Source organism: Sorex araneus, chromosome 2 (genome assembly GCF_027595985.1).
Source record: "Sorex araneus isolate mSorAra2 chromosome 2, mSorAra2.pri, whole genome shotgun sequence".
NCBI classification, from domain to species: Eukaryota; Metazoa; Chordata; class Mammalia; order Eulipotyphla; family Soricidae; genus Sorex; species Sorex araneus.
In genome coordinates this window covers 246,248,262-246,270,167 of record NC_073303.1, presented here as the reverse complement: position 1 = coordinate 246,270,167, position 21,906 = coordinate 246,248,262, and the positions used below count along the sequence as shown (strand labels likewise).

The 21,906-nt window shown below is 60.0% G+C and overlaps 2 protein-coding genes across 4 annotated transcripts in view; one reads left to right on the top strand and one right to left on the bottom strand.

The window, feature by feature from the left end:
• The first annotated feature begins 433 nt into the window (after positions 1-433).
• On the top strand, positions 434-8,476 carry APBA3 (amyloid beta precursor protein binding family A member 3). Of its 3 annotated transcripts, none has more exons than XM_004614833.2 (11): positions 434-565; positions 1,179-1,781; positions 1,867-1,906; positions 5,647-5,792; positions 5,905-5,991; positions 6,067-6,225; positions 6,667-6,846; positions 6,958-7,170; positions 7,311-7,430; positions 8,045-8,185; positions 8,288-8,476. In XM_004614833.2, exons 2-11 carry the CDS (start codon positions 1,206-1,208, stop codon positions 8,357-8,359), a joined length of 1,734 nt encoding a protein of 577 aa, XP_004614890.1. In that variant the 5' UTR covers positions 434-565; positions 1,179-1,205; the 3' UTR covers positions 8,360-8,476. The 3 variants fall into 3 exon arrangements, with proteins under 3 accessions (XP_004614890.1, XP_054985027.1, XP_054985026.1); XM_055129052.1 differs by having other exon boundaries at positions 5,644-5,792; XM_055129051.1 differs by having other exon boundaries at positions 1,867-2,044; positions 5,644-5,792.
• A 177-nt stretch (positions 8,477-8,653) lies between these two features.
• TJP3 (tight junction protein 3) overlaps positions 8,654-21,906 on the bottom strand; it is a 32,642-nt gene continuing 19,389 nt past the window's right edge. The window contains exons 7-21 of the mRNA XM_055129050.1: positions 21,626-21,785; positions 21,264-21,372; positions 20,894-20,952; positions 20,709-20,775; positions 20,379-20,535; positions 19,493-19,601; positions 18,912-19,149; positions 18,324-18,538; positions 14,661-14,756; positions 13,832-13,902; positions 13,071-13,281; positions 12,878-12,978; positions 11,058-11,354; positions 9,363-9,409; positions 8,654-8,787 (exon numbers count right to left, since the gene is read on the bottom strand). Of these exons, the coding sequence (XP_054985025.1) occupies positions 8,685-8,787; positions 9,363-9,409; positions 11,058-11,354; positions 12,878-12,978; positions 13,071-13,281; positions 13,832-13,902; positions 14,661-14,756; positions 18,324-18,538; positions 18,912-19,149; positions 19,493-19,601; positions 20,379-20,535; positions 20,709-20,775; positions 20,894-20,952; positions 21,264-21,372; positions 21,626-21,785 (2,040 nt within the window). The 3' untranslated portion in view covers positions 8,654-8,684. The remainder of the gene's footprint in view (positions 8,788-9,362; positions 9,410-11,057; positions 11,355-12,877; positions 12,979-13,070; positions 13,282-13,831; positions 13,903-14,660; positions 14,757-18,323; positions 18,539-18,911; positions 19,150-19,492; positions 19,602-20,378; positions 20,536-20,708; positions 20,776-20,893; positions 20,953-21,263; positions 21,373-21,625; positions 21,786-21,906) is intronic.

The following is a 21,906-nucleotide window of genomic DNA, read 5'->3' as shown; positions in this document are numbered from 1 at the left end:
GACCCAAAAAGCGGGGTGTGGGGGGGGAAGGCAGACATTTCAATATACTCTCGTCCTGTCGCCCCATTTCTTAGCCACTTGACCTCATTTAATCCTCACATTTTAGGAGGTATTATTATCACCGGTTTGTGCTTAAAGCAGAAACTCAGGGCGCACTTTTCTGACTCCACGCTGTGAGAGCAATTGGAAGCCCGTTGTCCTCCGGGTTCCCACGCTCCTTTTCAGCCCCTATTTTTCCCCATCTGCCATCCCCAGGGACAATGCCATAGGTGACAAGCAGGAATTCCGAACCCCACTCAGCCAGACCCAGAAGGCAGTTGCGAAAACACACACACACACACACACACACACACACACACACACACACACACCACGCACACACGCCCACGCACGCATATACATTCCGCAGAACTACATTCCCCAGAAGGCCCCGCGCGTATGCGCATGCCCAGTGTGGCAGAAGGCGCTGAGCTCTCTGCCGGCGCGCACCCGGGACGGATCCGGCTGTCCCGGGACAGGGGGCTTCTGGGCACCTACGCGGGGTGAAGCCACCTTGGACTGGGAAGTGAGTTTTCCCGCGGGGCGGAGCGGGCTCCCTCGGAAGAGTTCGCGGGCTTTGAGGCTGGGGTCTGCATGAGAGTGGGAGACTGAACTTTCCGTCTCGGGCTCCAGTTGAGTTTTCAGGCTGCGTCCCAAGGTTCGGGGTCTGGGGGCGATCTTGAGCGAGACAGCGGAATTGTCTGCATGAGGGTCCGCTTCCTGATGCCTTGGGAATCCGGCAGTAAGCCTGGAATCCTGGGTCTGAACTCCTGGACAGGGTTTCCAGAGTTCTGGGGTCTGAACGACCCCCGTTCTAGACCGGCTGCGCCTGCAAGGTTAGAACCCCAGCGGGGCTCCGCGTGGTGGCTGAGAGCTTGGGAGAAGCAGGGCCGGGGGGCAGGGGTCACGGGTGGGGGCGAGGGCCGGGCAGCAGGCCGGTGTGTACCTTGGGGTTCTGAGTGGGGCGGTGGAGGGGTTGGGCAGGTTCCAGGGATTCCCCCACCCCCTAGATTTGGAGCCCCTCTGCCAGCGCCCTGGACACTGTGGGAATTCGATGACAACCTCTGTGGGACCCCAGTTAGAGAAATGCACGCGTCACCCCATCCCCCAGAAAATCGCATCTTTGTTCTCTCTTTCAGATGTTGCCCTGAGTGTGGGGTCCAGGTATGGACTTCCTGACGGCTCCCCAGTCCCCCCCAGGGTCCCCGGCTATGGACTTGGAGGAGCCCCAAGACCCTCGGACACTTTGCCAGGACCCCACCCCGGCCTGCCCTTGGGACCCAGCCCCTGGAGGCCCCAGCGATCTGAGTCGCATGGACCTGGACGGGACCCGTCTCCAGGATCTTGTTCAGCAGTTTGAGGCCCTGCCTGGAGATCTGGTGGGCTTGGCCCCCGATGCGCCCCCTTGCCCCCTACACATTGCCACTGGCCATGGCCTGGCCCCCCCGGACACAGCTGGAGCCCACGGACTCTTGTCGACCGAGGCTGACCGGGAAGACCTGCTGAGCCTTCTGCACGGCGAAAAGCATCCTCCTGCCCAGCCCAGCCCCGAGGAGCCCCCAGACCCGGCCCCCCGCCTGCTGCAGCCCCCTGAGGACCTGCCGGAGGATCCGGGCCCCCCCGAGTGGGAAGAGGGAGCCTCTGCCGAACGGGGGAGCAGCCGTAGCTCCAGCAGCTCCCCGGAAGCCTGGCTGGAGACCTCACCGCTGGTGACCCCCGAAGACCCGCCCCGGGGGGCCCAGGTAGAGCTTGCCCCGCCCCTCGGGCCGCCTCCTCGGGGCGGGGCCAAGCAGGGGCTCAGCCGGCCGCTCTTCTGTCTCGTTCCAGAGCCCCGAGACCCCGACTTCATGCCCTGCCCTCCCGGAGGGTGAGTGTCCTGTCCACCCTGGCCCAGGGGCTCTGGGGTACAGAATAGCCTCAACCAGGCTCCCCAAATCTCATACAGAGCTAGCCAGGAAGGAGTCCACTTCTAGAGAAGTTGTTTTCATTTGTAGAGAGACGGCAGGTGGGTTTTAAACCGAATCCTGGTGGCCTGCGGGGGTTGACAGACTGGAGGATGTCCTAGAGAGAGGCGGGGTGCTGGGGCAGACGGGTGAGCAGTTGGTTTTAGAGCAGCGGTTGGCAAATTACCACCCACAGGCCAAGTGGGCATAGCATCCATGCTGTCATATGCTGTGAGCAAATACAGCTGTTGCATTTTTTTTTTTAATTTGGAGTCACACCCAGTGGTGCTCGGGGCTTCCGCCTGGCTCTGTGCTCAGGGCTCATTCCTGATGCGGCACAGGGGAACGTATAGGATGCCGGGGACCAAACACTCAAGCACGGGTCAGATGCGCGCAAGGCAAGTACCCTACCCAGCATATTGTATCTCCAGCCCCTTATATATGTGTATGTGTATATATTTGTTTGTTTTGCTTGGGGGCCACACCCAACGATGCTCCAAGACTTCTGGCAGGGCTCCAGGGCCCATATGGGATGCCAGGGACTGAACCTGGGTCTTTGCAGGTGTGCAAGGAAAATGCCCTCCCTGCTGTCACTCTGACCCACAAAAAAATCCTTTGACATTGTTTTCTGCCACAGTTGGAATCCAGGCCTCCACATGTTCTGCGACTGAGTCCTATACCAGGCCGGTCCTATAGCAGTTTTGATTGGGGTGGGGGAGTGAAATTTGGTTTTGTGTTTTTTGGCTGGGGTTGTAAACAATACATATATTTTTTGGTTTTGGAGGGATTTTGGCCATACCTTACTCTGGCCAGGACTTACTCCTGTGCTCAGGGATCATACGGGGTGCCAGGGATCAAACAGACCCCGGTTGATGACTAGAGTGGAAGGCAAGAGCCCTATGGCTGTTCTATCTCTCTGGCCCCTGAAAGAATATTTCTTGACACCTGAAAAATGACATGCTGTTCAAATTTCAGTGTGTACAAATAAAGTTTTATTGGCACACAATCATGCCTCTTCATTTTGGAGTGGTTGGCGGCAGCCCCTGTGGTGGAATGGCCCAACTGAGTAGATGCAGCAAAGACCGTCTCGCCCACAAAGGCAAATTACTGGCACTTTACAGAAAAATTTGCTAATCTCTGCCCTAAAACTATTGGGAGAACCAATTAGGGTCACCTGGAATAATGTGTTAGAATGTACACACACACACACACACACACACACACACACACACACACACACAATTAGGGCCACCTGGAATGTTCTAGAATGTACATACACACACACACACACACACACACACACCTCTGAACAGAGGTTATAGGTCAAAGAGTAAGTTCTATTGTATGGAGAGTAACTGGTTATCTGTAATTCCAAGAAGGTTCTAGAACTATGGGGTGGAGCTCTGACTCACCTAGGGAGTTCTAAAACTCCCTAGTTCTAGATTAAAGGAACCAAGGCTGGCAAGAGCGTTCTGGAATAAAGCACAGAAGTTCTAGAGCCTGGGCTGGAGCCATAGTACAGCAGGGAGGGCGCTTGCTTTGCACGCAGCTGATCTGGGTTCGATCCCCAGCATCGCGGATGTTTCCCTGAGTATCACCGGGAGGGACCCCTGAGTGTGAAGCCAGAAGGAAGTCGTGAGCAACATAGGCGGGGGCTCCAAAAAAAAAAAGTTCTAGGGCGGAGCGATAGCACAGTGGGTAGGGCGTTTGCCTTGCACGCGGCCGACCCGGGTTCGATCCCTGGCATCCCATATGGTCCCCCAAGCACTGCCAGGAGCAATTCCTGAGTGCAAAGCCAGGAGTAACCCCTGAGCATCGCTGGGTGTGACCCAAAAAGAAAAAAAAAAGTTCTAGAATCTGAGGCAACTAGTACTTCAAGGTACAGACACCCAAGGGCGTTCCAGCCCTGTGGATAAGGCTGGTTCTAGACTCATCTTGAAGTCCAGGAAAGGTAAAACCTGTTAGGTTTTAACTTCTAGGTAACCGTGTTAAGTTCTGGAACCCCGTTATCCACGTTCACTTCTAGGGCCCCATTACCATTAGCTTCCAGGACATTACACTTGGCATGGGACTTCTTCGTCTCTTCAGCTTTTGTGACAAGGATCTTTTACAGTTTCTCCTGTCCGACATCCAAGGCCAATGTGCCTTTCGCTGTTGGGAGCCCGGCTCTGGGCTGTCTCCGCCAGCCCCATCCCAGAGCCTGAGACGGCCCGTGTGTGTGGCTGCCTGTCACCCAGGACAATCTGGAACCCCAGGATGGAGGTGGTGGTGAAATGTTTAGGAGTTGAAGGACAAAGGACAGAGCCAGCTGTCCCTGTAATTCACCGAGGGGCTTCAAAACTGGGGTCTGTCTTACAATGTATTGTTTGTTTGGGGATCACATCCGGCAGTGCTCAGGATTCACTCCTGACTCTGCACTCAGGGATCACACCTGGAGGGGCTCAGGGGATTCTGTGTGGTGCTGGGAATTGAACCCAGGTCTGCAAGGCAAATGCCCTTCCTGCTGTCCTATTGCTAAACAAACAAACAAACAAACAAAAAGACTAAAACAAAAGGTAAGAGCATTCTAGAACTGCTCACAGGTCTAGATTTCTGGTTCTGGAAACTGATTCAGGGCTGGGTTCTGAGCCAACCTTTTTGCTTCTGGGCTAGAGTTCTGGTAACTGGTAGAGCTGGGCGCAGATGCGGTGGAACCCCAAGAACTTCAGGACATGCTGGCGGGTGCTCCAGTTCTGAGCTCCTGGAGTGAGGAAACCAGAGACTCCGCAGAGATCCAAGTGATGGAGAACCCCAGCTATGAGCCTGCTCGGGAGTCCTGGAATCCTGAATGAGCCTCTAAATTGGAGTTTCCCACATGCAGAGGGCAGGTTCTGACCTGGCTCTGATGCTGCTGGGCTGATGGGAAATTTCTAGAACAGGGAAGGGACAGAGTGGATCAAGCAGGATCGAAAGGGATGAGCGCAATTCCAGATCCGTCTAGGGGGTTTACACACACACACACACACACACGTTTTGTTCAGGTGGCTTTTAGAACCAGGGCTGTATGTTCTAGAAATGTGGGGTTCATAGAAAAGCAGGACAGGGGCTGGAGCAATAGCACAGCAGGTAGGGCGTTTGCCTTGCACGCAGCTGAATAGGGTTTGAATCCCAGCATCCCATATGGTCTTCTGAGTACCGCCAGGAGTAATTGCTGAGTGCAGAGCCAGGAGTAACCCCTGTTCATCGCTGGATGTGACCCAAAAAGAAAAAGGCAGGACAGAGTAGGAGTGAGAGTACAGTGGGTAGGGCATTTGCCTTGCATGCGGCCAATCCGGGTTCGATCCTCGGCACCCCATCGGGTCCCCTGAGCATAGTAGTAATTCCTGAGCGCAGAGCCAGGAGTATCCCCTGAGCATCGCCAGATGTAGCACCCAAACAAACAAAAGCAACAAGCAAGGCAGGGCACAGGCAGCTGTGAGTGTGGGCGGGCTGGGATTTCACCGTGTGGATGCGGGGCTGCCAGCCGTGCTAGAAAGAGCCCCGAGAGCCCTTTGCACCCCGGACCCAGCCAGCCTGAGAGAGGTGGACAGTTCCAGAGTGAGGGCTAACGTGGGTCACTGGCTCAGGCTGCTGGGGTAGCCCAGTGGTGGGGCAGGGGGGATCACCACTACTGTCCCCCCAGCAGTCCCTGGCCCCTGTGAGCACGAGGACCTCCTGGATGGCGTGGTGTTCGGGGCCAAGTACCTGGGTTCCACGCAGCTGGTGTCAGAGCGGAACCCCCCGCCCAGCACCCGCATGGCCCAGGCGCAGGAGGCCATGGACCGCGTCAAGGTGAGTCCAGGGCGGGGCGGCGGGGCGGGGTCCGCAGACGACCCCCAGAGGCCCGCCGGACTCAAGATGAGGCTTTGGGGGTCTTTGGGGGCCCCCATCTCCGACCCTCCAGGCGCCTGATGGGGAGTCGCAGCCCATGACGGACGTCGACCTCTTCGTGTCCACAAAGAGGGTAAAGGTGCTGACGGCCGGCTCGCAGGTACAGGCCAGCCCCGGGGTGGGGACGTGGGCGGGCTGCCGGGCCCCGCGCGCTACCCGCCATTTCTCCGCGCAGGAGACGCTCATGGACCACGCGCTGCAGACCGTGTCCTACACCGCCGACCTCGGCCACGTGCTGGTGCTCATGGCCCGGCGCAGACTGACGAGGGCCGCCCCGCACGCCACCGGCCGCCGCCTCTACCGCATGATCTGCCACGTCTTCCATTCCGAGGATGTGAGCGGGGGCGGCGAGGGGAAGCTGCCCCATGCCCCAGGGCGACGCCCCTAAACTCCCTCCTCTCCACCCCCACCCCCACCCCGGGTATCCCGGCAGCAAGCCGCCGCCCCTGGGAATCAGTTTTAGTGGAAACCTCTTTTTTTTTTTTTTTGCTTTTTGGGTCACACCCAACAGTGCACAGGGGTTACTCCTGGCCCTACCCGCTGTGCTATCGCTCCAGCCCCTAGTGGAAACCCTTTAAAATGCAGCATCTGGGTAGGGCGTTTGCCTTGCATGCCGCCGACCCGAATTCGATTCCCAGCATCCCATAGGGTCCCCCGAGCACGACCAGGAGGAATTCCTGGGTGCAGAGCCAGGAGTAACCACTGTGCATCGCCAGGTGTGACCCCAAAAGCCTAAATAAATCAATCAAATGCAGCATCCCGCTCCCACCCCCAGGCCCAGCTGATCGCCCAAGCCATCGGGCAGGCCTTCGCCGTGGCCTATAGCCAGTTTCTGCAGGACAGTGGCCTGGACCCCAGCCAGGTGGCTGCCCAGCAGAACCAAGGGACACCCGGGCCCGGCCACCTGCACAATGGCGACCTGGATCACTTCTCCAACAGCGAGAACTGCAGGGAGGTGAGTCGGGGCGCCTCCCAGCCCGCACCCCTTCCGGGCCCACCATGCCCAGCCCGCCCCACCCCCACTGGCCCACCCTGCCCAGCGCTACCACTCCCTCCTGCCCGCCAGGTGTGCATCGAGAAGCGCCGGGGCGAGGGCCTGGGCGTGGCCCTGGTGGAGTCAGGCTGGGGGTCCCTGCTGCCCACGGCCGTCATCGCCAACCTCCTGCACGGGGGTCCCGCCGAGCGCTCAGGGGCTCTCAGCATTGGGGACCGCCTGACCGCCATCAACGGGACCAGCCTGGTGGGGCTGCCATTGGCCGCCTGCCAGGCCGCCGTCCGCGTGAGTGCCCGCAGGTGGCATGGGGCAGAGAGGGGGTGCCCGCCGGAAGGAGCTGCATGCTGTTGGCACCCCGAGGGGGGAAACTGAGGCCTGGGGGTGGGGTCTGAAGCTAGGTCAAACCCGCCATCTCCGGCCGACAGGAGGTGAAGTCTCAGACCCTCGTTACCCTCAGCATCGTGCACTGCCCGCCAGTGACCACAGCCATCATCCGCCGGCCGCACATCCGGGAGCAGCTGGGCTTCTGCGTGGAGGACGGCGTGGTGAGGCCCAGTGCAGGGCACATATGCGGCTGGGGGGGTGGGTGGTCCCGCCCATGGCTCCGCCCAGACCACGTCCAATCGTTCAATCTGCGCCCTGGGGGCGGTCTGCCTGTGGCTCCGCCCTGGCCCTCCTGGATCTGGGGAGCGGTACTAACCAGACCGAGTCCGTCTCCCCACCAGATCTGCGTGGTGGGGCGGTTCCTCCCAGAGCCCCGCCAGACCACGCCCCTCCTCAGGCCACGCCCTCTGAGCGCTCGTGGGGGCGGTCCCTTAAGGAGGGCCGCCCAGGATGCGCCCTCTTAGCTCTATGGGGGCCCTCCCAGACCACGCCCTTCTAGGACGGTCGGGGATGGTCCCTCCCAGAGCCCCGCCCAGGCCACGCCCCTCCAAAGCCACGCCCAGATCTGGGTGGTTTCGTTCATGGCTTCGCCCAGGCCACGCCCCCTAGCTTTGTGGGGGCGGTCCCTCCTGGAGCCCCGCCCAGACCACGCCCCTCCACCCTTCTGCCATCTAGAGGTTTCACCCATGGCTTCCCCCAGGCCACGCCCTCCTAGCCCTGGGAGGCGGGCCCTGCCGGAGCCCCACCCAGACCACGCCCCCGCCTCCCTCCCCAGATCTGCAGCCTTCTCCGCGGCGGCATTGCAGAACGCGGTGGCGTGCGAGTTGGTCACCGCATCATCGAAATCAACGGGCAGAGCGTGGTGGCCACACCGCACGCCCGCGTCATCGAACTGCTGACCGAGGCCCACACTGAGGTGCGCCGGCAGTGGGGGGGCCGGTAGAGGTGTCAGGGGCTGGCCCTCCCTGCAGCTGCCCCCCCCAGCTGCCCACCTCTTCTCGCCCCTCCCTGCCCCCAGGTACACATCAAGACCATGCCCGCCGCCACCTTCCGCCTGCTCACTGGCCAGGAGCAGCCCGTGTACGTGTGAACGGCCCCGCCCCCACCAGCCCACCACTGTGCCTTAGGCCCTCCGCGCCCCGCCTTGGCTGGACCCCAAAGGATTCTCAGCGCTCTGTGGCGCACATGACAAATTAAATGCATATCAGACGGGTACGGTCTGGGCCCGGAGTGTCTGGGGCCCCCCAGCAGTGCCCCCTGCCCTTCCCGGAAGCCGCAGGAAGCAGTCGCTGTGAAAATATTCTGTTTATTACAGACCAGGCAAGGGTGTCAGGGTTCTGGGCTCCGAATGGGAAGACAGAGCCTCGGCTCCAAGCAGGCAAAGGGAGGACGGGCTCGTTGGCTCCCTGGGAGAGTCACAGGTCGGTGGCTGGGCCCCAGTCGTACCCATCTTCATCTGAGGACTCCAGATCTCGGGCTCGTGTAAACTTTTTCTTCAGAGCTTCCCGCTCATATGTCCTGGAAATCAGGAAATAGAAGAAAGGCTGCAGGTGGAGAAAGCATGACCTTAACCCATAAACGGGCCCTGCCCAGCTTGGTAGGTTTGGACAGAGACGAGCCAGAAAAGCATCTGGAGGGTGGCCCTTCCTCACGAACTCCTACACATCCTCTTGAACCCCAACTCCAATGCTCCTCCGGCATTGGAAACTACGGGGTGGGGTGGGGTGGTGGTTTTGCCCATGGCTGGGTGGGGTGGGGTGGTGGTTTTGCCCATGGCTCTGCCCAGTGATGCAGCTCCCAGATCTGTGGGGGTGGTCTCTCCCGTGCCCCCACCCAGCCCACACCCAGGTGTTTTGGGGCAGTTCCTCCCGGGCCCCGCCCACTCCCAGATCTGCCGCCTTCTCTGTGGCTTTCCAACCATCACGGGCACGATTCCTTCTGGGATGCTGAGAACATGGGCGAGGAACGGTCCTGTCTGCCTTTATCTCGCCCCCTTGACTAGAAGCATCACGACAGCATAGCATGATTCAAAACTCCCTTCTCAAAGCCCAGGAGCAGAGTGTCAGGCTAGGTGTACTGTCTGGGGCTCTTACCGCATGCTGTCCTGTCGCCACTGACCCTGCGGCTGGCGGCCCTCCACCTTGTGAGAGAGAAGGACAGTTGACACTCGCCCTGCTGCCTGACAGACATGAATAGCCACTCGCCCCCTTCTCTTGGCCCCACACGCCTGCAACACAGCCCTGGTTTGGGGGTATGGTGGGGGGGTGGCCACGCCCAGGGGTGCTTAGGAACCGCTCCTTGCTGAAATTGGGGACCCAACCTGGTGCCAGGGACAGGACCCAGGTTGGACACGTGCAAGGCAAGTGTTTCCGCCCACTGTCCTCTCTCTCCAGCCCCGATTTCGAAACTGGGAGAGACCTTGGTGGAGTCACGTTAGCCTGTCAGCAGAAGGGAGGAGTGGGGGCGTTTCCCATCTGCGGATGGGTGGGAAATTCCTCAGCGAGACGTGTGTCCGGAGGGGGCCTGGGCATGCCGGCTGCAGGCCGGGATGGCTGGAGTGTGTGTGTGCTTTCATGCTGCTCCCGGCTCAGTCGGCAGCTCTAGCTGCCACCCAAGCCCCATCGGGAACGACCCCCAGGCAGGGCTCAGAGTAGCCAGCCCCCCCACCCTCCACCGGGTATGGAGCAGAAGAGTGTGGGCGGGGCTCAGGCCAGCCCGGAGGTCCGAGCGGCAGCTTCATGCCTCTGCCTTGCTAGCACAGGCTCCTGAGCTCAGTCCCCGGCACTGCCACACGGGCCCTGTGTGGTCCCGGTGGCACCACACGTGATCTCTGGCCAGACTGCATCCGGCTGTCCATAGGAGCACAAAAGGGGCACCTCACCACTAAAAGATATTCAAGGGCTGGAGCGATAGCACAGCAGGGAGGGCATTTGCCTTGCACGCGGCCAACCTAGGTTCGATTCCCAGCATCCCCTAGGGTCCCCCGAGCACCGTCCAGGAGTAATTCCTGAGTGCAGAGCCAGGAGTAAGTAACCCCTGTGCATCGCCGGGTGTGACCAAAAAAGAAAAAAAAAATTATTTAAGCACCCAGTACCCAGTCAGGAAGGGGCACCTCTGACTAGGCACATCTGGGCTAAGTACAGCCACTCCCAGGGGCCAGCTGTGCAGCCAGGCTGCAAACAGCAGAGACCAAAGCAACAGGACAGCAGGGAGGGCGCTTGCCTTGCACGCAGCAGACCAGGGTTGCATCCCCGACACCCCATCAGGAGCAATCCCTGGGTGCAGAGCCCGGAGGGAGCCCTGAGCATCGCGGGGTGTGGCCCCCAAACAAAAACAACACAAAACCCAGCGAACAGAATCGCCCCCTCCGCAGGGGCCTGTGGACTGTCCATCCATCCACCCAAAGCTGTCCAGGGGCTCTGCCATGTCCCGGGCTGCGGGGAGGGAAGCGGCGTGTCCCTGGGAGAGTCTGGGAACCGTGCCCGGGGAACTGACGCCGCCCCTCCCCCACCCCCACATAAGTGCTGAGTAAATATTTGTCACCAGAAACTCTAAAGTACCCGTGTTCCGGAACTTGAGCTAAGGGTGTCTGCACGAGTGGCTGGGTGTGCCCTTGTAGACGCTCACCGTGCCCCACGGCCAGATACGACTTGACTTTATGACTTGGGTTTCCACCTGCCCCTGACTCAGCCACTCGGGTACCGGGAGGGAGCCCCGGTTCCTGGAGTCCGATCACCCCGCGACCATGCAGGGGACACACCCTCCTCCGACCCCCACATCCTGCTCACCTGGGCCCCCCAGTTCTCCGAGGACCGCTGGTGGTGGTGAGGGGGGCTCTGGGGTTCATCTGCCAGCACGGGCTCTGAGGACCGGGCCAGGGCTGGTGCTCGGGGCTCGTCGTCCACATCTGTGTGCAGCCCGCCCTCCCCGTCTGTGTAGACGCCGCCCTCGCCGTCCGTGTAGACGCCGCCCTCGCCGTCCGTTTCGTAGTCACTGTTGACGCGGCTGTCACAGCTCAGGTCCGCGGAGCTGTCGGCCCGGCCACGGTAGGGCAGGTCTAGGTTGTCCTCCGAGGTGCTGTCCAGCTGCCGGGGTGCGAGGCATAACCGAGCTGGACCAACCCCGCCACACACACACACACACACACACACAACCAGCATAACCGAGCTGGACCAACCCCACCACACACACACACACACACACACACACACACACACAACCAGCATAACCGAGCTGGACCAACCCCACCACACACACACACACACACACACACACACACAACCAGCATAACCGAATAACCGAGCTGGACCAACCCCACCACACACACACACACACACACAACCAGCATAACCGAATAACAGAGCTGGACCAACCCCGCCACACACACACACACACACACACACACACACACACATACACAACCAGCCCCTGACTCCAGGGCACTCGCCAATCACAGACCGAGCACTGGACCCCAGAGAGCAAACCCCAAAGCAGAGCAAGACCCTGGTCTGGGGTCGGGGAGGGGAGCCCTGGGGCTGGGGTCCCTGCACCCCCAAACCCATACAGGTGAGCACTGCCAGAGGGAGCACTGCCTGCACGGCCGCGTGGCCTCCTCCCCCCATCCCCCCCCCCCGCAAGCCCCTGAGCTTCAGGCAGTGAAAACTGTAAGAATTTGTAAGAAAATTGTAATTGTCAAGAAGAAAGAATTCAGGGCCGGACTGATAGCACCGTGGGGAAAGTGTTCCTTGTGCACACAGCTGACCCGGGTTTGATCCCTGGCATCCCGGAGCGTCCCGCAAGCCCCGTCAGGGGTGACCCCTGAGCACAGAGGTAGGAGTCAGCCCTGAGCACCGCCGGGAAAAGATCTGCCCCTCACCTTCCATGTGACCCCCGCCCTGACCCCAAGAGGACTTGCAACCGTGGGCCTCTGCTTTGCTGAGACCGAACCTCCCATTACGAGCTCCGGCCCCAGTATATTCCAGGGGTCAGGTCAAACCAGAACCTCAGGTCAAATCATTCATTTTTTTTTCTTTTGGGGTCACACCTGGCGGTGCACAGGGGTCACTCTTGGCTTTGCACTCAGGAATTACTCCTGGTGCTGCTCAGGGGACCCTATGGGATGCTGGGAATCGAACCCGGGCCGGCCACGTGCCAGGCAAATGTCCTTCCCACTGTACTCCAGCTCCTTTATTATTTTTTTTTCCCGTTGTTGTTAGTTGTTTGGGGGGTGGGAGACAGTTCAGGAACTCAGGCTTTGCCTGCGGGAACCCCTGATTCAACCAGGCGCTGCTGCGTGTACCTCCAGGGCACCCTGAACACCACTGGGGTGACCCCTGTGCCCCTGGCACCCCGCAGAGCCAGGCCTGAGCACCGAGCTACCCGGCCAGTTGGTGAAGTGCTGATGCTTGGGAACCCCCAAACTTGGTTTGGGGGCCATACCTGGCAGTGGTCAGGGTTGACTCTCGGCTCTGTGCTCAGGGATCACTCTTGGCTATACTTGGGGGGGCGGTGTATAGAATCCAGGTCTGTGGTGTGCTTCGGCCCCGGCCGGAAATGAATGAGCCTTGCCCCACCCGTGCGCCGTCCAGCCCTGCCCCAGGCCCCGTACCTGGTCCTCGGCCGTCCAGATGGGCCGGGTCTGCTGCTCGCGGATCACGGCCTTCAGCTCCTCGTACCAGCTGTAGTTCAGGCCTTGCAGCCGGATGCTGGCTGCAGGGCGGAGTCCGTGAGCACCGCGGGCTCGCCACACACCCACCTCCCGCCCCGGGCCCCTGGCCTGCGCCCCCGGGCCCCCATCCCACCTGTGAAGAGATGCTCGCTGTAGCGCTGCAGCTTCTGCGCCTGCGCGTACAGCCGCCGGGTGCTGCGGCGCGAGGCGGGGGCCAGCCACTGGCGCAGGGTCTTCAGGGCCTTCTGGGACTCGGGGACGCAGAAGACCACGATGGGGTAGTACTGGACATAGTTGAGGCGCTCCACCGCCGACGGCGTCACGTCCAGGAGCGCGTGTTTGTCCTGGGGTTCGCGCGGGGAGGGAGGGCGGGCGAGCAGGGAGCAGAGTCAGGGGGGCAGAGGGGGACCGTGGGCGGAGAGGAGGGCAGGGGGAACTGGGGGGGGGCGGCAGGGGAGGCAGCGAGAAGGAGAAACGGCCCGGGAGGACGACGGAGCCCGTGGCTGCGCGGACGCCAAGTCAGGACAGGGACGGAGCCCAAGATCGGAGTGGACCTCCAAATCGGGACAGAGCTCGCGGTCCGAGTGGACCCCCAGTTGGGGAATGGGATGGAACCAGCGGTCAAAGTGGGACCCCCAAACTGGGAGACAGGAATGGAACTGGCGGTCGAAGTGGACCCCAAGTTGGAGCCCGGGGTCAGTGTGGACCCCCCCCCCAAGCTGCCCCCAGCTCAGACCAGCGGGGAGGGCAGGGCTCCGAGAGGAGGGTGTGTGCCCCGCGTCCCCCTGGGCCCTGTCTGTGCCTTTCCAGCGTGACACGGGCTCTTAGGGCCTGCTGGGACTCAGGAGATGGGTGTGACGGCTGGGGGGGCCCCCCTCGAGACGGGGTGCTCACTTTCTCCGCGATCACCCGCACTGTGTCCAGCTTGATGATCTTAGAGGGGCTCTCGGTCCGCGACATGCTCTCTGTGGGGGCGGGGCAGGAGGGTCATCCCGGCCCCTGGAATCTGACCGCCCTCCCCCATCCCTGCCCCCCCCCCGCCCCGCTCCTGCTCCACACAGCCCTGAGAGAAAGCCCACAGGCCACGTCCCCTCCTGGGCTGGACCCCCACCTCCTCCCGAGAAGGGAAAGCCACCCCTGACCACTTGGCAGACGAGGCACTAGAACTTGGGGGACGTCAGATCACAGCCCGGGATCAAGGTAAGCGGCAGGGTCCGGGGACCACAGAGGAGGGAGAAGCACCGCCAGGAGTGATCCCTGAGTGCGGAGCCAAAAGTAACCCCTGAGCATCACTGGGTGGTTTATTTTTGTGGGGAGTTCCCTAAAAAAGCAAAAAAAGGGTCGGAGTGATAGTACAGCAGGTAGGGCATTTGCCTTGCATGTGGCCGACCCGGGTTCGATCCCCAGCATTCCATAGGGTCCCCCGAGCACGGCCAGGAGTCATTCCTGAGTGCAGAGCCAGGAGGAACCCCTGAGCATTGCTGGGTGTGACCCAAAAAGAAAAAATAAAAAAAGGAACAGGTGCCTGTTGGCTGGAATGATTCCCGGCCGTGCGTGTCAGGAAAAGGGTTCTGAGGTTCTGAACACAGTTCCGAGACTGATGGAGGAGGTAAGGCCGCCTCACTGGTGATCTTTGTCCCAAACACCCCGGCATCAGCCACCTCAACCCCAAGGACTCCGAAAGTGCTGTAGCCTGGGGTCGTTAGGGAAGCTGATCTCTCACCTGCGATTTCAAACTGGTCGGGCATCTCCGCGGTCAGCTTCTGCATAGCGACATCGGTCACGGGGCCCAGGATGACCACCGGACGCTTGAAAGAGGCTGAGGGGCAGAGAAGCAAAGTCATCAGGACCCCCTCGGTGGCCCCGGCTGCGAGCCTCTCTGAGCGAGGCGTGAGGCAAGACCCTAGGCCCTGGGACTAAGAAACATTTGGCAGCAGGAAACGGTTTCTGGATACACAAGGACCAAAACGAAGTGTTTCTGGCAGTGCTCGCCTCTGTTGCATTTCTTGGGGCAACAGCAGGGTCACAAGAGGAGACAGCTTAAGAAATTACGAAGATTGAGGGTTGGAGCAATAGTACAGCGGGGAGGGTGCTTGCTTTGCACGCTGTTGACCCAGGTTCGAACCCCGACATCCCATAGGGTCCCCCGAGCACTGCCAGGAATGATTCCTGACACAGAACCAGGGGTAACCCCTGAGCATCACTGGTGTCACCCAAAATTTAAAAAAAAATTTTTTTTTCTTTCTGGGTCACACCCAGCGATGCACAGGGGTTATTCCTGCTGGCTCATGCATTCAGGAATTACCCCTGGCCTGGTGGTGCTTGGGGGACCATATGGGGTGATGGGAATCGAACCCGGGTCGGCCGTGTGCAAGGCAAACGCCCTACCTACTGTGCTATTGCTCCAGCCCCCTAAAAATCATTTTAAAAAATAAAGTAGTAAGATTTTGCCAGTTCCAAAACATAATCACGAAAAGTTTGCAAGTCTGTAACTTTATCTCATGGTGATTCATTAAAATAAATAACTAACTAAATAAAAAGGTTTTGCCAGTCCCAAGGCTGCCCAACTAAGGGCTACATTTCCCAGCATCCTTTGCTGCTGGATGCTGACCACGGGACTCGGCTCTGTCCAATGGGGTGCAAGCAGAAGCGAGGCGCCAGGTCTGAGTTGTAGCTTTTGTGGTTAAATGGGGAGCTCTACCCAATTTCCACCCTGATTGGACACGATGGAAGGAACCTGGACCCCTGAACAGTGAAGCCCATCCCAAGAGCTCACTGCAGGGAGCTGTTATTTAAAAGAATCTTCTGGAGCCGAGACCACTAGGACAGAGGTGGGAGGGCGCTTGCTTTGTAGGAGGCCAACCTGGATTCGGCCCTTGGCATCCCATAAGGTCCTCTGATTCCCGCCAGGAGGGATTACTGAGCACAGGGCCAGGAGTAAGCCTTGTGTACTGGTAGATGTGGCCAAAAGACAAAACAAAAAAAGACTAAGCAGGGCCATTGGACTGATAGTACAGCAGGTGGGTTGCTATGCCTTGCACGTGGCAGACCCAGGTTCGATCCCTAGTACCCCAGAGAGTTCCCTGTGTCCCTCCAGGAATTCCTGAGTGCAGTGCCGGGAGTTAGCAATGAGCACCACCAAACATGGCCCTCAAAACAAAAAAAATAAAAAAGAGAGAGAGAGAGATAGAGGGACCCAGAGGTTAAGTACAGGGGTTAAGGCATTTGCCTTGTATTTGGCAGACCCTAGTTGGACCGCTGGCACCGCTGATGCACACATGATGCCCTGGGCACCCCCAGCTGCAGCCCCGGAGAGCCCGAAGCACCAGGAGGTGTAGATGAGAAGGCTCCAACACCACACACTCAGGCCCTTTTATTAAACCGCCAGCCCAGTATGGTATTGAGTACCACCCGGCCCCCAAAACAATGCGTGGAAGGCCCAAGAAAGAAAAAGTGACACCAGGGGCCCCACAAAGCCTGGCCCAGTCACCCTGTGGCTGTTCGCCCAGCACTGCCCCCAACTGGCTCAGAGGGATCTTGGTGGCGTGACCATTTGAGACCCCAGGTGTCCCTCTGTCACTGAAACCCCCATTTCTTAGAGTAAAAGCAAAAGACAGGGGCTGGAGCAATAGCACAGCAGGGAGGGCGTTTGCCTTGCATGCAGCCGACCTGGGTTCGGTTCCAGCATCCCCTAGGGTACCCCAAGCACCACCAGGAGGAATTCCTGAGTCCAGAGCCAGAAGTAACCCCTGAGCATCGCTGGGTGTGACCCAAAAAGCTTAAAAAAAAAAAGCAAAAGATAAAAGGGGCAGAGAGCAGGTAGGGTTCCTGCCTTGCACACAGCCGACCCAAAAATCCCTGGCGCCCCATATGGTCCCCCAAACCCCACCATGTGTGATCCCTGAGCACAGAGCCAGGAGTTAGCCTTGAACACAGCTGGGTGTGGGCCTTCCTTCCCATTAAAAAAAAAAAAAATTTCTTGCTCCACACAGACATGCAACTATCATATTTTATCCTCATTGGACACAGAAATTAGCGGGTAGTTGTGTCTATTTCAGTTTCTGGGCCACACTTGGCAGTGTTCAAAGCTGATTCCGTCAGTGCTCAGGGGGAATCATGTGTCTCTGAGAATGGAACCCGGAGCCCAGGGTACGGAGCCGAAGTTCTGGTTCTTTAAGTCATCTCCCGGGCAGAGGTGTTAGGTTTTTCGTTTGTTTTGAAGTAAGATTATTTTACTTAAATTTACTTAAAGAAATATAAGGGGAGAAAAGAGAAAAATGTTTTTCTAGAGAGACCATCGGTAGGGGCCCAAGTGATAGTACAGTGGGGAAGGCACTTGCCTTGCACTTGGCTAACCCGGGCTCGATCCCTGGAATCCCATATGGTCTCCTGAGCACTGCCAGGAGTAATTCCTGAGTGCAGAACCAGGAGTAACCTCTGACCATTGTCAGGTGTGGTTCAAAAACAAAGAAAGAGGGGCTGGAGTGATAGCACAGCGGGTAGGGCGTTTGCCTTGCACGCGGCCGACCCAGGTTCAAATCCCAGCATCCCATATGGTCCCCTGAGCACCGCCAGGGGTGATTCCTGAGTGCATGAGCCAGGAGTGACCCCTGTGCATTGCTGGGTGTGACCCAAAAAGCAAAAAAAAAAAAAAAAAAGAAAGATTAGAGAGAGAGAGGGAGAGGGAGAGAGAGAGGGAGAGGGAGAGAAAAAGGGAGAGAGAGAGAGAGAGAGAGAGAGAGAGAGAGAGAGAGAGAGAGAAATGAGTATCTCCAGAGGAGAAAAAGCCAAGGACTTAAATATGTTTTTGTTTTTGGGGGCCATGCGTGGTAGTGCTTGGGGCTTACTTCTGGCTCTGTGCTCACCTTGTGGTGATCAGGGAATAAGATGCAAACGCCATCCTCCAGCCCCGGGGCCAGTCCTGACATTCTCCCTCCGGAGGGGACCCCCAAACAGGGCTAGGGATTGGCTCTGCGGCTCTTGGGACTACGAGGCCATCCCGATGTCCACGCATGCAAAGCGGGTACCCCTGAACCTGTGCTCTCCCTGGTCCCCTCAACGTAGATCAAAATCCTTGGCCCCTGCCCTGGAACCAACCCTGGGCCCCTCAATACCACGCCCCTACAGACCACGCCCACTAGCCCAGCCCCAACCACTCCAGCCCAAGCTAAACCCCGGCCCCGCCCACCATGAATTCTCCCAAGCTCCGCCCATCCTGCCCTATCACACTAGCCCCGCCCAGCCTCCGCCCCATCACACAGGCCACGCCCACTCCCCTGCCTCAGTGTGCCAGCCCCGCCCAGCCTCCGCCCGAGCCCCGCCCCATCACAGCAGCCACGCCCCACACATCACCCCGCCCCCGGCCCATGCCCCGCCCCCGGCCCACCTTCTCGGAGCACCACTCGCTCGTAGGGCGGGTAGTGGCCCTGCTTGGTCAGAGCTGACAGATCCTCACGGCTGTGATGGTTGCTCCGCTTGGCCCCGCGACGGAGCCCCCGTAGCCTCCAGAACTCGGCCCTGGCGCTGGAGCCCGCCGAGGAGGCGCCAGGCACCAAGCCCGCTGCACGCTGGGCCGCCTCCAGGCTGGCCAGCTGCTCGGCCCTGGGAGGGTGGGGCGGAAGGCGCCAGGTAAGCGCAAGGACAGGCCCCCAAGGACACCCTAGTGGAGCCCGGCACCCGCGGGCAAGTCACTCACAGGCAGGGGACATGGCAGGTGGGGTGCAGAGAAAGGCCCAAAGAGCTGCAGAGCGGCCCCTGTAGAATCTGCGGATGGGTCCGCCGCGGAGCCAGCCCCGCACTCTGCCCCCCCAGAACCCGACAGGAAGCACGTGTGCAGGTGAAGCCTCTATGTGGAGTGACCTGAGACCGGGGCGCCCAGGCTTCTGAGGGACCGACCAGCCATGCTCCCAGGGACAGCATGGGGAAACTGAGCCCGGACAGGGAGACCCACCCAGGGGTGGGGGGAAGTCCCCACCTGCTCTGGTTGGGGATGATACCCCGCTCCAGCTCCTGGAGGTCTCGGCCCATGCGCACTGCCAGCCACTGGCCCCCGCGGTTCTGGCTGTGCCCAGGACCTGGGTACAGCGTGTCCAGCACGTGGAAGACGTCCCCTCGGGTGAAGCCCAGGCCGTAGGGAGGGGAGGGCTCCTGCTCAAAGTGTGTCCGCACGTAGAAGGAGTCACCCACGCGAGACTGCACCATCTTCCGGAAGACTGCGGAGAGAGCAGGGGGCCACGGGGCCGGACAGCTGGGCACCCTCACCCTCACCTAGGGCTCCCGTGCCCAGTCCTGCCACTCCAGTCACATGCTCATATAACCACACACATCCACACATGATCATACATTGCATGCATGATCATACAGATGCACACGTATGTTCACATGATCACACACATGCATATATGGTCACAGGGTCTCACATGCACATATGGTCACACACATGTATACATGGTCACACATGCAATATGCACCCACGCACATTCACACTGACACACTCACTGTCTCGCCACACACACACACACACACACACACACACACACACACACACACACTCACTGTCTTGCTTCCTCTGGGTCACCAGCTCCACTTCCTCTCCTGCTGGCAGCCCCAGCAAGAACTGCACAGCCTCTTCCCGAGTCAGGTTCCGGAATGGGGTGTCATTCACCTGCCAGCCGGAGAGCGGGGATAGGTCAGGACCCCAGGAGAAAGCCCCCAATTCCTCATTAGGAACAAGGCTGCCCCTCCCCGCCACCTGGCATCAAAAGCCCTGGAGATGGGGGGGTGGGACTTTCCCACAACGCATCCTCCCACAAAGCACTGTACCCTGGGCCAGACACCCACTGGGGCGGCCTGACCAGGGCTCCCAGGATGCTGGGGCAGGGGTGTCCATCCTCTAAAAATACATGAGAGGGGACTGGAGCGATAGCAGAGCGGGTAAGACGTTTGCCTTGCACGCAGCTGACCTGGGTTCGATTCCCAGCATCCCATAGGGTCCCCTGAGCACTGCCAGGAGTAATTCCTGAGCGCAGAGCCAGGAGTAACCTCTGAGCATCGCCGGGTGTGACCCAAAAAGCAAAAAACAAATAAAAAATAAAAATGCAAGAGAGCTGTTGGGCCAGTGTATACTCAAGGTCACGAGCAGGGGCAAGAGAAGGCCACGACTTTGAAAACAGAAGCCCCCAAGGTCACCGCGGAGACGAAGCGGATGTGCCCAGACAAGGTCGTGAGCTAAACTAGCAAAGCTGGGACACTGGTAACAAGGGCAGAACCAGGATAAGGCCAGAACCCGGCCAGGGCCAGGGCTTCGTCTACAAAAGGTTCCATTGTGTTTGGGGGTCTTGCCACTCCTCAGAGTGGACAGAGAGAGGTTGCAGGGCTGGGGGGGAGGGAGACCAGCAGATTCGGGGCAGAGCCTTGCAGCATGCCCGCGCTCCCTCCTCACCTGCAGAATCTCGTCCCCTTGCTGGATGCCCTGCCCGTCGGCCGGGCTCCCTTCCTGCACCCCCGACACGAAGATGCCCACGTCATTGCCCCCAGCCAGCTTCAATCCTATGTTCGCGCCCTTGACGAAACGGACGAGCCGCGAATCTGGGCTGTACCTGCGGGAGAGTGAGGGAACGGATGGGTGGGTGGGGCCGCAGGAGAGCCCCGCCCATCGCTGGGTGGGGCCACGGGGAATCCCGCCCTTCCCTGGGCGGAGCTTCGGGGAACCCCGCCCCCCACACCCGTGGGTGGAGCAGAGGGCAGGGGCAGGGCACCGTGCAGAACATACCCACGGTCCTCCATGCTCTGTCCGCTGGGCACCCGGTAGATGTCGTAGCTGCTGGGCCTGGGTGAGTCTGCAAGATCACAGCCCTCGTGACCACCAAACCCCTTACTTGAGGGTAGGAGGTCCCAGACCTCCCTTGCTTTGCTTACAGGGACCACCCCCGGCCCAGGTCGGCCCTGTCCACTCACGTGGTTCCGAGGCGGTTCTGGAATCCACCGAGCTTTCCCGCCGATACGTGCGCCTCTCCCTGGCGGGAACACACGGGGGTAAGGCAGTGCAGCGTGCAGAGAGCTGCATTTGCCGAGCTGATCCTGCACACCCCGCGGTGCTCAAGGCTTACTCCTGGCTCTGCGCTCAGGGATCACTCCTGCTTAAGAGTGAGCCCCGCTTAGTAGGACCCCCCTCCCCCAAAAGAAACCGCCTCCTCCAGGCAGCCCACCAGTACTGCACCTTCGAGGCTCACCCTCCAGGTGAAAAAAACAAAACAAAAAACTATGCCCACATTCTTCTCCTGCCCGACCCCTCCAGTCTGATGGGGCTGGGTGGGCGGGTACATACTCAGGGGAGTTGCTGCGGCTGGTGTCTGGACTCTGATGTCCATGTCGGGGCGGTGGTGGCACGTGGGAGGGGGGCGCCTGTGAGAGCTCGGAGCCCAGCTCTGAGATGTCTGCGGAAGGGAAGATGCCATCTTTTCAGCGGCCCCCGGCTCTGCCCATTTCCCAGTGGGGCACAGCAAGGCCAAGGGGCCCAGACCAGGGGAGAGCTTGGGGAGATCCAGACCTGCTGTGTGGCCTTGGGCAAGCTGCTGTCCCTCTCTGAGCCTCCTTCTGGGACCAGCTCCCGGATGCCCGCTTGCCCCTGCCCAGCACCCCCCGTGTCCCCTGTCCTCCCTGCCGGGCCCCTTCTCCTGCCGCACTCACCGTCCAGGAGAGAGCTTTCGCTGTCGCTGACGGCTGGAGGGATGTTCACCAGGAACTGCCCACGGTCCCTGAGCACCAGCAGCGTGAGTTTCCCTTCCGACTTCTCGATCAGGCGCCGGGTGTCACCCAGAGACAGGTTCTCACTGGACACCCCATTGATCTGGAAGACCAGGGGCCGGGGCAAAGGGCTGAGCACAGGGTTGTGAGCGGGAGGCCCCGGGTCCACACCTGGCACCGCACAGTCACCTGGCAGGGCCTGGAGCCACCCCCAGGCGCAGAGC

Excerpts from the sequence above, each read along its gene's own strand:
- APBA3 (XM_055129051.1), top strand. The coding sequence starts at position 1,206 with ATGGACTTCCTGACGGCTCCCCAGTCCCCCCCAGGGTCCCCGGCTATG. Across the intron at positions 5,992-6,066 it reads TGCTGACGGCCGGCTCGCAG|GAGACGCTCATGGACCACGC; the intron begins GTACAGGCCAGC and ends TTCTCCGCGCAG. Across the intron at positions 7,431-8,044 it reads TCTGCGTGGAGGACGGCGTG|ATCTGCAGCCTTCTCCGCGG; the intron begins GTGAGGCCCAGT and ends CTCCCTCCCCAG.